Source organism: Aspergillus aculeatus (genome assembly GCF_001890905.1).
Source record: "Aspergillus aculeatus ATCC 16872 unplaced genomic scaffold ASPACscaffold_1, whole genome shotgun sequence".
In the NCBI taxonomy this organism is placed as follows: domain Eukaryota; kingdom Fungi; phylum Ascomycota; class Eurotiomycetes; order Eurotiales; family Aspergillaceae; genus Aspergillus; species Aspergillus aculeatus.
Window position 1 is genome coordinate 99648 of NW_017962976.1, and position 13898 is coordinate 113545.

Here is a 13898-nt window from a genome sequence, read left to right on the forward strand (position 1 = left end):
TCGGTACAAGGCGCTGGGTTGAGTCGCGTGGCCGCAGAGAATGGACCTGTCAGATTCGCCTAGAGGTTACATGCAACCCCTCACTTGGAGAAGAGTGGACCCCGGCATTAGTCGTACACTACCGAGCTGGCGCTCTAGGTAGTCGGTTGATCCGTCTTTTAGTTGAGTCGACGGAGTAGCTGACCGTAGTTACGTGTAAGTCACTCTCTAGATGACTCTTTTGTATACCTAGTAGTATAACCATATCCTGGCCGAGCAGGGCTGGATCCAGGCACGTGACTCGACTGTGCACCGCATAGCTTACATAATTGTTATTTTTGGAGGGGAATTCCCCAGTACCGAACTGTACTCCGTGTACTCCGTAAGTTATCGGCCATGTGATGGATGCATGCATCGGCAACCGAGGGAGAAGCCCGCCGCTTGGCAACTGGACACATAAACTGGCCAAGTGGACACAAACTCCGAGTACAGTCCAATAACTAACAGTTTCTCCGCTCCTCGCTTTCTCTTTCTCTTTTTCTTTTCTCCCCTTCCCTACTACTATGCTTAACTCTCACTTCCCCCCCACATTCACTCCAACCACAGTCCGCCTTGTGGGGAAAATTCCTAACGTTGATCTCTATCTGGTCAAATTACCCGACCAAATCTGCGATCGACCTAGATCTACATAGTAGACTAGCGATAGATCTCATTCACCGGCATAGTAGTCTAGATTCATCATGAGCGACGTCACCATCACGGAGGGCACCTTTCGTCTGCCGGATGGAGTGGAGGTCTACCAAAAGACCTGGTCGGTGAGTTGAAAGCCCTTACTACGCCGTATTTACTGGCATATGTAGTTAGTAGTTCGTTGCATGCAGAACAGCTTACTCATCAACACATCAACACAGCCCACCACCCCTCCCCTCGCCAAAATCGTCCACTTCCATGGCTTCAGCGACCACATCAATAACTACTTCGACCTCTTCCCCGCCCTGGCGCGACACGGCATCCTCTGCGCGGGGATCGACCAACGGGGCTGGGGCCGATCGGTGCACCGCAAAGCCGACCGCGGCAACACGGGGCCGACCCCGGCCATTCTCGCCGACATGGCCGCCTTCATCACAGCCCAGCAGCAGGTCGCCCCGACCGACATCCCCGTCTTCATCAGCGGCCATTCCATGGGGGGCGGTCTCGTGGCGACGTTAGCGTCCACCCCGCAGTACCAACCGCTGGTGGCCTCGCTGCGGGGGATCATGCTCGAGGCGCCGTACATCGGCCTGACGCCGGAGCAGACGCCCAGCTCCCTCCTCGTCTTCGCGGGCCGGCTGGCCGGCCGTCTGCTCCCCCACTTCCAGCTCACGCAGAAGATGGCGATCGAGAATCTGGTGCGCGACCCGGCCGTGCAGGCGCAGGTCAAGGATGACCCGCTCAACCACGTCACGGGCACGCTGGAGATGTTCGCCAACATGCTCGACCGCGCCGCCGCCCTCACCGCGGGCAAGCTGGTCCTGTCCCCGGGGGTGCAGTCGGTGCTGGTCGTCCACGGCACGGGCGATCAGTGCACCAGCCACGACATCAGCAAGCGCTGGTTCGACCAGCAGACCTCGCGGGTGCCGTCGACGCAGAAGAAGTTCGTCTCCTACGACGGCTGGAGCCATATCCTGCATGCGGATCTGCCGGAGAACCGACAGGTGTATGCGGATGATCTGGCGGGGTGGGTGCTGGAGCGCGCCGCGGAGAGGTCGGTGCGGCTGTAAGGAGTGATGGAGATTGAGTACTGTACTACGGACGGTGTAGTTAGCGAATTAGCGAATACGCATACTTACATGATGGAAGGCACTGTTTGTTGCATGCCAGCGGGGACAGACCATCCCTTCTCACCGTACTGCTACGAGCTCTAGCCTCCCATCTCATCTCGACCCTATGTGCATTCCCGCTTTACTTTATGTGCAATCTACTCTATGCAGACCCTCCACCTCTACCCCATACTCGTCTCCAGGCACCGCACACTCCCGATCTGGTCCAGCCACGCGTCCTTACTCCGCCCCCAGATCGCCAGCCCCACCTCCCCGCAGCGCACGCGACTCGCCGCGTCCAACGTCCCCGTCTTGAGGATGATGATCTCGTCGTTGTCCCCCGGCTGCGAGGTGAAGGGGGTGCCGCAGTCCGCGCAGAATTGCCGGCGCACGGGGGGTCCGCGGTCGCTGTGGCCGAGGTACAGCTTGGGGGTGCCGGTGGTGAAGACCAGGGCGGCCGCGGGGACGACGAGGTTGGAGGAAAAGGCGGAGCCGGTGTAGCGCTTGCAGCTGGTGCAGTGGCAGAGGATGATCTGGAGTGGGGGGGTTTGCGATCAGAGGGAGGGAGACTTAAAAGCTGGGGTGACTGGACAGTACCTTGGGGACGGGTTCGGTGGGGGGAAGATCCACACGGTAGGTGATCTTCTGGCATAAGCAGCCCCCGGTGAGTGGGGTAGTGGTAGCCATGGTTTGGGGAGTGGAAAAGGGGCAGATGACGACGACGACGACGATGCTGCTGCTGCTGCTGCTGCTGATGGTGGTGTTGTTGGTGGTGTTGTTGTGGCCTAACGCCGACCGGGGAGAAACTGGCAGGCGGAGTCAGGACGCAGCTCACCGCCCTGCCCAGACTTAATCACCCACTTCCCCCCTCAATGGTCACAGGTTGCATACGACTGTAGCATAACTCGTACAACCAGAAGGTCGGAGTATGAGGAACTAAAGCAGCTAGTAGTGATCCTGCTCAAATCTCATTTTTCGCTTTGCACATACTCATATGCGCAGTATATTACCTCAATATCACCAAGTGTACTATTCCATTCCAAGGGAAGATGGGGGCCTGTGGCTGAGCATAACAATAACTAACTAAAATAATTATGCTGTGGCTAGGTCCCTATGACTCAGCTGTGGCGCACCACTCCCCCCACCGCGCAATCATGACCACACTGCTGGTGTACTCTCGTCTGTATGTACACATAACTTGCACCACACAATGTCAGGGGTTACCAGCGCGTCAACCAACTCTTCTCGCTGATCTTCGACGAGTCTCCTCATTGAACCATACAAGCGTACTGAATTGGAAGATCGTTCTTGTCTTGGGTTTTCGAATCAAGTGACCATTATTCTTTCAATCTATTTCCTGTTCTGGTCGTTCCGACACAAACATGACACTCATCCCTGGGGATTATATCGGCACTGGCGAGTGAAATGGCAAGCCGACTAAGGCCGAGGACGGTAGTGTCGGGACCAGGGATCGGTCCGTGCATGCTGCTCGTCGCGCCTCCGCCGTTCGACGCTGCCGTGTGCAAGCTCCTGCCAGAATCCGGGGCATGTTGCTGTTGCTGTTGCGTAAAAAGCGGTAAAGATCGGAATAGCAGAACTATTACGGTGGTTGCGGTTGGTGAGAGTGTGTGTGGTTTGATGGCTTGGACGGGATGAAGTGGGCTATGCAGCTGAGCACGTTTCGGAAGTGGGATAATCACCGCTCATTCTACTTCTTCCTTTGACTCTGGTGTGGATGAGTCAAAAGCAAGGGGGACAGGGACTGTTCAATGGCCTTCGCTTGACACAAAGATACACCTTGCCTGTGAAGATGGATTCCTACTGTTCTTTCTTAGTGTGTCTTTATGCATCGAGACCCGTCTGTTATATGCACGCCTCTCACATTCTTATCAAGAGATTGAATTGCAGAATCAGTTGATCCCGGGTGAGTATAGAACGGTAGGCTGCGGCATCACACAATCAACCCGCACCATGCATTGTTACCAAGGACAACAGCTCAACCATCTTTCGAGAACTTCTCAATCCGGGTTGGAAGGACAAAACTGTTTCTTTGCGAAACTACTAAAGGTCACCGCAAGGAGAGGTCAGATAAGGTCCCAGGTGCTTGAGGACAAAGGTGCATTGTATGAGACGGTTGCAAGGACCCCTTTCCGCGCTTCTTATCCCAAGCCCCAAGTCCGACGCGGTGGTAGCAGGAGGAGATGGTGACCAAATCATACTCTGGGTAGGCCAATAATCGCCAAAGCCGTTGTCTCGTTTCTATCCTCCCCTGCCGCAGAACCCTGTTAAAGTCCATCCGATGCAGAATCCAGGCAACTCACGCACAAGTACACACAGACAAACTCACTCACACGTCCTGCCCCTCAAAAGTCCTGTGGCCTAGCATCCTGCAATAAGTCCGGATGAAGCAGATAGAACGGACTGAGTTCCTCCACGTACCCACAGGCTGGATCACTCATGGAATACCCGATGAATCGCTGGGTCGCATGGTCGTACTCGTGCACTACCTCCCGCGGCACCGCCAGGTACTGATTCTCTTCCTGGCGGAGGTAGCCGCGCACGGCGAAGGTCGCGTACGCGATGCGCCGTTCATCGCGGCTGATGTTGGCTCCACCCCCGTGGTAGAGGGAGGAGAACATGATCAGGGCATCACCCTTGTCCAGCTCGGCCACGACACAGTCCCGCACATCGGGCGGCGTCGTGCGGTGGGTTCCCCTATGCACGCACAAGCAAAGGGATAAAAAGTTACCAATCCGGTTGCTTATCGTGTTGTCTTTCGACCAGCCAAACGGGAAAGGCTTACCAGAGATGACTCCCCAGGATGAATTGCGTCCCCCCATTCTCTTTGGTGACTTTGCACCCCGCGACCATCATGCCTAGCGCCGTCTCGCGGGTCTGGTCGCGTTCATCGTCCCATGCCTCGATCTCCCGCAGGATGTTGTGGTTGATGTACGAGTCGCGGTGCAGCGGCTGGGCCTGGGCCCCGGGCCCGACCTCGATCCCCGTGCACGAGGTCACGTACGGCTTAGACACGGACTCCTTCTGCTGGTCGCCCCACCAGAATACGCTGCGCGTGGTGAGGAAGTGCGCGCAGACGGCCTGGAAGAGGGGGTTCATCACCTGGGTGCGGGTATAAGTGGGACTGAGGGCGATCATCGACGGGGCCCGTCGGGTTTCCTCTACCACCATCGGTCTTAGCAGGTAAAATCATTTGAGGCTGTGGAAGATACAGCACAGGGGGCGGAGCCTCATACTCGGAAAAAAGCTGCCGTTCCATTCCAGATCGCGGTGGAGTCTCTCCTGGACATCCTGGTTGACCTGGTCGACGTCTGCGGGGGAAACGAGCTCCTTCACAACCACGCAGCCATCACGCTTGAGGATCGCGACGATCTCCTCGAGAGGAGTATCCTTGGAGATGGTCTGGACCCCGGGTCTGCTGCTTGAAATCTCTGCCATGCTGGATGTGGTGACTGAGGTTGGGTTGCTCACTGCTCGGGTCTGGACGACCCATTCAATATATTCGGGCTTACGCAATAGCACATTTCACTTCCACCCAGGAGCTGAGCATCACATGCTCCGCCTGCCTTGGTTCTAACAGACAATTGGACCACCTGGCGGATCGGAGTCAATTGCAGATGTTTGATCAGCACAAACATTCGGGTCGCCACGCTCATCTTAGGGCGGGGAGGGGAGGGATGGGTAAGGTTTCAATGCATTTAAGTGGCACGTGGAGACACCTTCACAGAGTAATTTGTCTAGGAGATGATAATGTCATAGCTTGAGATCAATTGACCTCACGATCATAGTCGATCCTGTGTTCGATGACTTAGATAAAGAAGCAATTGCATACACTCAGCCCATCCAGCACTTCTCCTCGACACAAAACCAGCGTTCGCTACTATACAACAAAGGAGAAACATGCTGCACTCAACAGACTACGACATCCCCCCAGGCTCCCTGATCCTGGTCACCGGAGCAAACGGCTACATCGCGTCGCATACCATTGACATCCTGCTCCAGCGAGGCTACAAGGTCCGCGGGACGGTCCGCACGGCGAAACCCTGGCTGGATAGATACTTTACAGAACGTTACAGGGAAGGTCGCTATGAGAGCATCATCATCCCGTTGCTGGATGACCCAGAAATGTGCCGTCGGGCAATGCAAGATGTTTCTGGAGTCCTGCATCTCGTATGTACAATCAGTGATCACGTCTCAGAACCGTGCTAAGAAACAACATCTAATCCAGGCATCGGACATGTCCTTCAATTCTGACCCCGATGCGGTGATTCCATGGGTCAAACGAGCGGCAATCCACCTTCTGGAAGCTGCGGCCAGTCAACCATCTGTGACGCGGTTCGTGCTAACATCGTCCTCTACGGCGGCGCTGCTCCCAACGCCAGGTCTGAAGACCGTAGTCGATGAGAGTATGTCTCCTGCCTCTTGGCGAGGGTTTCCAGCTTCTAAATGTGAGCGTGAAACAGATACATGGAATGAGGTCTCTGTCCATGCCGCCTGGGATGAATCAACGCCGTCTGAGGAGAGAGCATATCATATCTATTCCGCCGCCAAGACCGAACAAGAGCGTGAGAGCTGGCGATGGGTGAGGGAGCGCAAGCCCCAGTTCGAGTTCAGCACCGTCGTCCCGAACTCCAACGTGAGCATGGCAAACCACCAGGTCTTGCAAAGTCTGACAACACCTAGTTCGGACGGATCCTGCATCCCGAAATTTCAGGTTCGAGTATGATCCGAATGAGAAACCTCCTCCGTGGGGACGGTTCGGTCATGGACGAGTTCCCTCCACGTAAGTCATGTGTCAAATCGCTCAAGCGTTTACCACTGTACTTTCCCATCCTGACAGTCCCACGAGCAGAATGGTACGTCAACGTCGAAGACACGGCGCGACTTCATGTCGTCGCGCTGCTCAGCCCCGCCGTGAGAGGGGAACGCATCTTCGCCTTCGCCTCCGAGTTCAACTGGACGGACGTGGTCGGCATCCTGCGCCGATTGCGACCAAACAATGCGTTAATCCCCGACCCGCCTGCCAACGAGGTCCGCGATGCGAGCGAGATTCTTCCTTCGCGCCGCGCGGAGGAACTACTGCGCGAGTTCTACGGCCAGCCGGGCTGGATTAGTCTGGAGGAGACCATTGCCGCTGGAATTGAAGAAGTGCCGTAGCAGCATGGATCAATAGCTAGATAGCATCCATAGCAAAGCCCAACATAGGCCTCTGCGTCTCAATGCGAACAGTCTCGAGCCTCATTCTTCACTCCCTCCACAATCAGCCCTTCAAAGCACACATCAAAAGCCTCCGCCTCACCAGACGGATTCGCAACAAAGACCCCAACCCAGCACTCCTCCTGAATCGTACTCCCAACCGACGAAGCAAACACCCACCCCAACTCACGGAGAACCTCCCTCTCCGCTTCCCCAGTCTCCGTCCGCTTCACGCGGCTAACCACCAAATTTATCCCCTTGCCGCATCAATTCCACCGTCACCCTACCCAGGGCAGGATCCACAGGCACGAGACTACAATCCGGCCACCGATCCCGCCCCACCGTTGCCAGGACCTGCCTACCCCCCAGAACCTCGAGACCGGTCTTCACCCATCTGCGTTGGCCGTCAGACTGCGGGAGCAGCAGAGCCAGGCCGGCCTGCGCGTAGGGTTGCTCGGCTAGCACAGTGGCGATGGTGATGCGGGCCCGTCGGAAGGAGGCCAGCGGCACTGCCTGGTAGATGAACGGGGCGGTGAAGATGCAGCTGTCCGGGGGCGAGGCCCATAGGTCAGTGGTGGGAGGGGCGCGTAGCGAAAAAGAGGAGGAAAGCTCGGAGGGGGTGGGGAGGGGGGTGGAGGTGTGCTGTGTTTGCCATTGTGGCATCTTGCTTGTCAATGGGCTGTGTCGTTTGTTGGATGAGATTTCTGGTTGGTTGGTTGTTGATTGATAGGGTGTTTGCTGGGGAAGTGCAGGCTGTTGATGTCGATTAGGGGTAGGCTGGAGTTGTCGCGGAATGCAAGTGGCTTTTAAATATGTCCGTCACGGGGGTGGAGATGTTTGCTTACCCGTTGATCTGTGGGATTGACGTGGCCAGGCGGATTGACAAGCGCAATTGACCAGGGGTTAGGATTTATAAGTTTACGCGCCGGCTCGGACATGCAAGGTGATAATACACAGCAGCTCAATTCTAAGGGGAGTCGGTCTACCCAAGCAAGCAATCATGGCCGTCACCCACATCGTCCTCTTTCAATTCAAGTCCGGCCTGACTCCAGAGGTGGTCAATCAGGTGAGTTCCCACCTGCACCCGAACGACAACTACCTGCAGAAATGAAAAATCCCCTAACCTTGCTTCTGGTCTAGGCCTGCAAGGACGTTCTCGCCCTGAAGCATCGATGCATTCACCCGGCGACTGGGCAGCCCTACATCGTCTCCTTCAGGGGTGGCAGGGATCATTCACCGGAGGGGATGCAAGTGAGTGCCTTAAGTCCCAGGCTGTGAAGTGCTCAGATGATAACAATGGCCCAGCATGGGGTTACCCACGGGTTCGTAGCTGAGTTCGAGTCGCCAGAGGATCGGGACTACTACGTCTCGAGCGATCCGGTTCACTTGGGACTGGGAAGCGAGCTACATCCTCTGGTTGATCAGGTCATCGTGGTGGACTTTACGTGGGATGTGTTGTAGAGTCGGAGGTTATGTTGTAGAGGCACAGGTCTAATCAGTAACGTTATTCACTAGATGATGGGTTGTGCTAGAGATAGCCCTAACTCAATAAGTTCTAAGAACGCTTCAGCCCCGCGAGAGTTCCCCATTGACTCCAGCCCAACCACCACCATCCGCCAACCCTCTACTGCCCTCCCATCACCATCTCCACCTTATGCTGGAAGTCCGCAAAGATCGCAATAGCCTAGACAGTGTCATTAGCCAACCACTAAGCTCATCCACCGACATACAGCAGACGAACCTGGAACAAGCGAGTCTGCCCTCGTCCCCCGTCACTCGCCGCAAAATGCACCCGATACCCCGCTTCATCATCAATATAGCTGCGAATCTGCTGCTGCTGCACTGCCACAGAGACATCCGACCGAAACAAGGACTTCTTCTCCAGCGAGTCGACCGCCTCCTTCATGCCGGCCAATCTCTCCAGATCCTCCGGCGGCATCGTATGGGCCGCCACCCCAGCCAACTGCAGGATCTCGTCAACGGACATGCAGCTGCAAGCCTTGACACGGGTGGAGATCCCGTGCTGGACGTAGTACTTCTGGGCCTGGACGCAGAGATCGAGGAGAGGGTCTTTATCTTTGTATCTGCTCTTGCTTGGTTAGCTTATCCCCCAAGGTCACTCATACGTGATGAACCATCGACAAAAAACACAACAAGTGTGCCATAAAGAGAACGGAGAGAACGAACGTATCATCGAACCCAGCCTTCAGCTCGTGCACAAACGGCGAGATCGACACACACCCCGCCTCGCCGGCGAGGATTGCCTGCTCCATTGTGAAGACGGTAGTGGCGAGGGTTTGGATGCCCTTGGGCCGCAGCGCATGGCAGGCTTTCAGCCCCTCAAAGGTCGCGGAGACTTTGATGACGAGGCGCGAGGGCTCAAAGTGCGGGTCGATGTGGTGGAAGATCTCATGGTATCCTTTTAAGCGCTGTTACTGTAGATTCTAAGAGCGTGTGAAAGGCGGCGGCACTTACGCAGACAGGTCTGGATCACTTTCGTGGTGGAGAAGGCATGGCATGGGTTGACCATGACATGGACGGAGCCGGTGATGTAGGGCAGAACTTGGTTGGCCAGCAAAACGGTCTATCTCATGATTTGGTAAGTCTTCGGATTGGAAGCACCTCCCAGAAATGGAAACGTACAGCGACCTCAACCCGAAGCTCAGCGAGCGTCACGCTTGAGTACCTCTCGTGGAGATCTTGGGCGAGGTGGATTGCCTGCGCGACGATTTCCTTGTTCTCCTCCTTCTGGAGCTGGAAGTATGATTCTGCCTGCATGTCCACTGTTTAGTTTATTATCCACTTGTTATGAGATGTACATACCGGGTTGGAGGTGGCATCCGTCCACGGCCCATCGGGACCTCCGCTACGGGCAGCTGGAATGCGTTAGCACCAGTAGCTCAGAATTAGAGAGTAAGCATACCTTCGAGATCCAGACTATCCAGGTCAAGCTGGGTCTTCGAACGAAGGTACGTTAGAACATTGACAGTGTCAGCCATGTTGAATGTAATACGTTTAGCAGTATGGGTCGTGTTGAGGATTGTCGACTCGAAGTACAGTACAGGTGGTACTCATAGATATCACCTCCTCCACTACAGCAGCAACCCGCACACAATTCCTGACTTTACACTTGGGCAATCCAATACCACTGCTGTGAGTCTCATAGTATGACAGTGCCGATATGTAGCATGACTCAGTCTCAATTGCTACTATCCTCTCCTACCACCTACACACTCAACGGCCTCAATCCAAACCACCTCCAAGCAACCCCTCTAGCTGCCTCGCCAGAAAAAAATGAAATTCCGACCTCGGATGAAAGTCATCCCACCACACACACCCCTGCTCGCCCATACACGTTCCATCCCGGAACCCATACCGCTGAGGGTCATCCAAGACCGCATCCATAAAAGCAAACACGTCGAAGAGCATCACCGTCGCCTGCCGTCACCGTAGCACAACAAGCATAACCCATTAGCAATGCGTACGTCAACAACCCCCTATCCTATACCTTTCCTCCCAAACAACAACTTCCCAATCCAAGCGGAAAGCGAAGGGGTGACTTACATCCGGAAATCCCCCGGCCCACCGCTTCACCATCCGCCCTAATAGCTGGTTGAATACGTGGACCGTAGTCAGATGGTGAGCGCGTCGGACCGGACTGTGAGTCAGCATGTTTGGTGTGCGGGTGGTGGGGGGCACATTCAAGACCAGAAACCGGCGGGCGCCGCAGTCGTAAAGTCCGGTCAACAGCTGAGAGTACGTGTCCAGGGCAGCGGTGAGTTGCAGGAGGGGGTTGGGAGAGAGGTAGCTGAATTGTACACTGTCATCCACCGAATTAGATTCATAGCTGCGTCAGTTTCTGCATTGAGCGGCTTGATCGAGTAAAGTCTGCAAGAGAAGGGGGGTGTGAAGTAGGGCAGGACAGGTGGATTGGAAATCGGACCGGCAAACATCCCCAACCAAATATATATCTTGTATGATCAAACAAGTTGGGCGCACAACCAAGAAACCAAAAGGAAAGAGGGAGTAAGGGAACGAACTCATTGATTCCCACCCAAATCACAAACAGCGCTGCATCTGCAAACTCCGTCCAAGCATCCGCTGTGGCCAACCGTGAACTGATCTCGGGTGTCGTGTCTGCCGCCTCTCGACAATAATGCTTCCCAAACATCCCCCGAACCTGACTCACCACGTCCCCCGGCTCATTCGGAATCACCTCGTTATTAATCGTAGCCCCATACACCGCGAGGTTATAGCTGAAGGTCAGTGTATGGTTGAAATGGGTGGTCAGATACCCAACCCAGTTGATTCCGTCAGAGGCGGTGCCTTGGCCTTCTCCCGTCTTAGATCAGTGGACTGGGCCAAGGGGGGTTATTCATCGCATAGAGAACGTAACCCTCAAAAAGAAAGAAACACACCTAACTTAGGATTTCCCATTGGATTTCCCGAGGCGGGCTGCTCAGCCGACACATTGAAACCGGTGGTGGTGTACGAATCGCCACTGTTCTCGTCGCTCAAGTCAGTCCCAGCCCGCTTAGGGCTACGGCTACGATTTTGTACAAGGGAGGAACGACATACAAAGTAAATAGATAGTTCACATTTTCACCCAGTATTTCGGGTACTGACAGCGTCGCCAGTCCAGGGGTTAAGACTTGCTGGAGTTTCATCACGAAATCAAACCTGGGCTGTATATTCTGCCGTAAGACAGCGTCTTGCCGCTGGGAACTGGTTCATCTGTATAACGTGGTACTAGATGCATCTATTTATCGGACACTGCGCCGATCCGTTCCGTACGACTCCCAGAGTGAGACTTCAGCCGCTGTGCTAGATCAGGGTAGGAGTCAGCACTGGTTATGTGCTTTGGAGAAGCGAGACCTTGTCTCACGTCACACAATCTTCGTGATGTGCTCACGCTCGAACAGTGGCCGTACTCAGACACGGCGTTGTGCACTCTCGCACAACCCCACATGGTGACTGATGCAACCTAATCCCAGTCACAGTCACGGCTCAGTCACATACTGACATCCACGATGATCCGGTCAAAAGCATTACCGCCGGGAATATGGCAAACGCGACAATCCGAGTCTACTGATAATCATGTAATCTGGAGAAAAGTAGCATACTCAATACATTCTCCGACTAGCTCGACTCGAAACCCTTCAACAACACTAACATATTCCAAATGCCGTCCTAAGAATACCCCCATGCAATGCTCATGCACACGTCGCATCCCGAACCAGCTGCTCGGCCTTGGTTTGGAAATCACAGAAGATATTTATCGCCTAGAAGGAAGATCAGTAAGCAATCTCATGAGCTTCATACACGTTCCAGAGCTACCTACCTGCCCAAGTTTCAGCTGCGCGCGGCCTTCTTCGACTCTCGCAAAAGCCAAGCGGTACCCGGCTTCATCATTGATGTAAGACGGGTAGGCAAGCTTATCTTGCATGACACCCCTATCCTGGAACAATGACAAGCTTTGCACCTCGTCCACGTCCTTGTGGCTAGACTGCAGCAATTTCAGGTCATCTGGAACCAGGGTGAACGCTGTCACACCGGCCAGCTGCAAGATCTCGTCCAATCCGATTGTCGCACATGCCTTGACCTTGGTCGGCAACGACTTTTGCCAATACCACTGCTGGGCCTGCACGCACAATGGCAACAGCGGATCTGAGCCCTTGTAGCTGGGCTCGAAGATAGCTTTGAGCTCATGCACAAAGGGCGAGATGGAGACGCACCCGGCTTCCCCGGCCAAGACAGCCTGCTCCATTGTGAACAGAGTAGTTGCCAAGGTCTGAATACGTGAGTACCGCAGCTCCCGGCACGCCTGGAGTCCCTCCCAGGTGGCCGCAACCTTCAGCACAAGACGGGAGGGATCGAAGTCGGGATCAATCTCATGGAACAGACGATGCAGTCCTATCCGTCAAATATAGTCAGCGGCGGGTCTAGGTAGTCGATACAAAACTCACTTCTTGCGGCTTCCACGGTCTTGCGCTGGTAGTAGGCGTAGTTAGGGTTGACCATGATGTGGAGGTTTCCCGTCACAAATGGTCGAACATCGATCGCCAGAAGAATACCCTGGATCTTGCATCAGCGCGTAGCATTAATGATCATGGTTAGACTTACCCCAATCTCAATCGTCAATTCTTCCCGCGTAACAGTGGGATATTGTTGATGGAGACTAGTAGCGAGCTCGATCGCTTTGTCGAGAACGGCCCGTCTACCTTCCTTGGCGAGCTCTGTATAGTATTCATACTATGTTTCGATCTTCAGTATAATAGAGACATCAGGTTATCGCGCCAGGAATTACCTGATTTGACGTGCAATCAATGCACCGCTCAATTTCTTTTGCCACTACATAAAGTTCAACCAGCGTTCTCTATCACAGCATCATTGAGAGATCCATACCAGTTACATCAAACGTATCCAGATCTACCTGTGTTCTCGCACGCAGGTAGTCAAGTAAGTTTATCTGAGAATTCTGCATCTTAGCCTTAAGAAAGGGCGAACAGCGCAGCTCGGACGAGTACGTGAAGTATTGCTGTTTGTTGGTGTTTTGAACCCTCAATTCCGACGGGAGTGACAGTTGGTCCCTAAATATAGAATCTTCACGACTCAAACAGCCTGGTAAATCAGTGTGAAATTGCTAGCTATCAGCCAATCAGTGCAATGTGTTCGATTGCAGCTCCACCCAAGGTGACACTGCTACGAATGTCGTCACTGATTAATCTCATTGTCTGCACGCCCAGTCAGCGCCGCGATTGTGGACCCGGAATGCAACTGTACCGAGCATAGCTAGCCCTCGGAAGGCTATGGCAGGCTCACAGCGCCCAGAGTAAGCTGCATTGTGAAATGAAAGCGTTGTAGATCGGTTATCAGTGAAATTGAGCTCGCTCCTGGCGCTTAGCG

General features: G+C 54.5%; 7 protein-coding genes across 7 annotated transcripts; 3 read left to right on the top strand and 4 right to left on the bottom strand.

Annotated features, from left to right (window-relative positions):
- The first annotated feature begins 492 nt into the window (after positions 1-492).
- On the top strand, positions 493-2028 carry ASPACDRAFT_108760 (acylglycerol lipase). Its single transcript, XM_020195319.1, has 2 exons — positions 493-794; positions 891-2028. Exons 1-2 carry the CDS (start codon positions 720-722, stop codon positions 1737-1739), a joined length of 924 nt encoding a protein of 307 aa, XP_020060644.1. The 5' UTR covers positions 493-719; the 3' UTR covers positions 1740-2028.
- A 2113-nt stretch (positions 2029-4141) lies between these two features.
- ASPACDRAFT_55802 (phytanoyl-CoA dioxygenase family protein) lies at positions 4142-5234 on the bottom strand (the record flags this gene model as incomplete). Its single annotated transcript, XM_020203058.1, has 3 exons — positions 4142-4493; positions 4582-4957; positions 5033-5234. 3 exons carry the CDS (start codon positions 5232-5234, stop codon positions 4142-4144), a joined length of 930 nt encoding a protein of 309 aa, XP_020060645.1.
- A 462-nt stretch (positions 5235-5696) lies between these two features.
- ASPACDRAFT_37865 (aldehyde reductase II) lies at positions 5697-6953 on the top strand (the record flags this gene model as incomplete). The annotated part of the gene is made up of 5 exons (XM_020200355.1): positions 5697-5966; positions 6025-6202; positions 6260-6432; positions 6480-6579; positions 6649-6953. The coding sequence occupies 5 exons, from the start codon at positions 5697-5699 to the stop codon at positions 6951-6953; spliced, it is 1026 nt and encodes a 341-aa protein (XP_020060646.1).
- A 95-nt stretch (positions 6954-7048) lies between these two features.
- Positions 7049-7736, bottom strand: ASPACDRAFT_1851310 (uncharacterized protein). Its single transcript, XM_020197196.1, has one exon. It carries the CDS (start codon positions 7653-7655, stop codon positions 7230-7232), a length of 426 nt encoding a protein of 141 aa, XP_020060647.1. The 5' UTR covers positions 7656-7736; the 3' UTR covers positions 7049-7229.
- Positions 7737-7992: 256 nt separating this feature from the next.
- On the top strand, positions 7993-8453 carry ASPACDRAFT_37867 (Dabb family protein; the record flags this gene model as incomplete). Its single annotated transcript, XM_020200356.1, has 3 exons — positions 7993-8058; positions 8133-8243; positions 8298-8453. 3 exons carry the CDS (start codon positions 7993-7995, stop codon positions 8451-8453), a joined length of 333 nt encoding a protein of 110 aa, XP_020060648.1.
- Positions 8454-8616: 163 nt separating this feature from the next.
- Positions 8617-9991, bottom strand: ASPACDRAFT_55804 (uncharacterized protein; the record flags this gene model as incomplete). Its single annotated transcript, XM_020203059.1, has 7 exons — positions 8617-8676; positions 8734-9036; positions 9119-9411; positions 9468-9576; positions 9636-9764; positions 9816-9868; positions 9916-9991. The coding sequence occupies 7 exons, from the start codon at positions 9989-9991 to the stop codon at positions 8617-8619; spliced, it is 1023 nt and encodes a 340-aa protein (XP_020060649.1).
- Positions 9992-12205: 2214 nt separating this feature from the next.
- Positions 12206-13835, bottom strand: ASPACDRAFT_37869 (uncharacterized protein; the record flags this gene model as incomplete). The annotated part of the gene is made up of 5 exons (XM_020200357.1): positions 12206-12274; positions 12334-12905; positions 12959-13067; positions 13116-13244; positions 13815-13835. The coding sequence occupies 5 exons, from the start codon at positions 13833-13835 to the stop codon at positions 12206-12208; spliced, it is 900 nt and encodes a 299-aa protein (XP_020060650.1).
- Between the last annotated feature and the right edge of the window lie 63 nt (positions 13836-13898).

Bases quoted from the DNA above. Each gene is read 5' to 3' on its own strand.
- ASPACDRAFT_108760 (XM_020195319.1), top strand. From the start codon at position 720: ATGAGCGACGTCACCATCACGGAGGGCACCTTTCGTCTGCCGGATGGA. The intron at 795-890 runs GTGAGTTGAAAG...ACATCAACACAG, and splicing joins TCTACCAAAAGACCTGGTCG to CCCACCACCCCTCCCCTCGC.
- ASPACDRAFT_1851310 (XM_020197196.1), bottom strand. From the start codon at position 7,655: ATGCCACAATGGCAAACACAGCACACCTCCACCCCCCTCCCCACCCCC.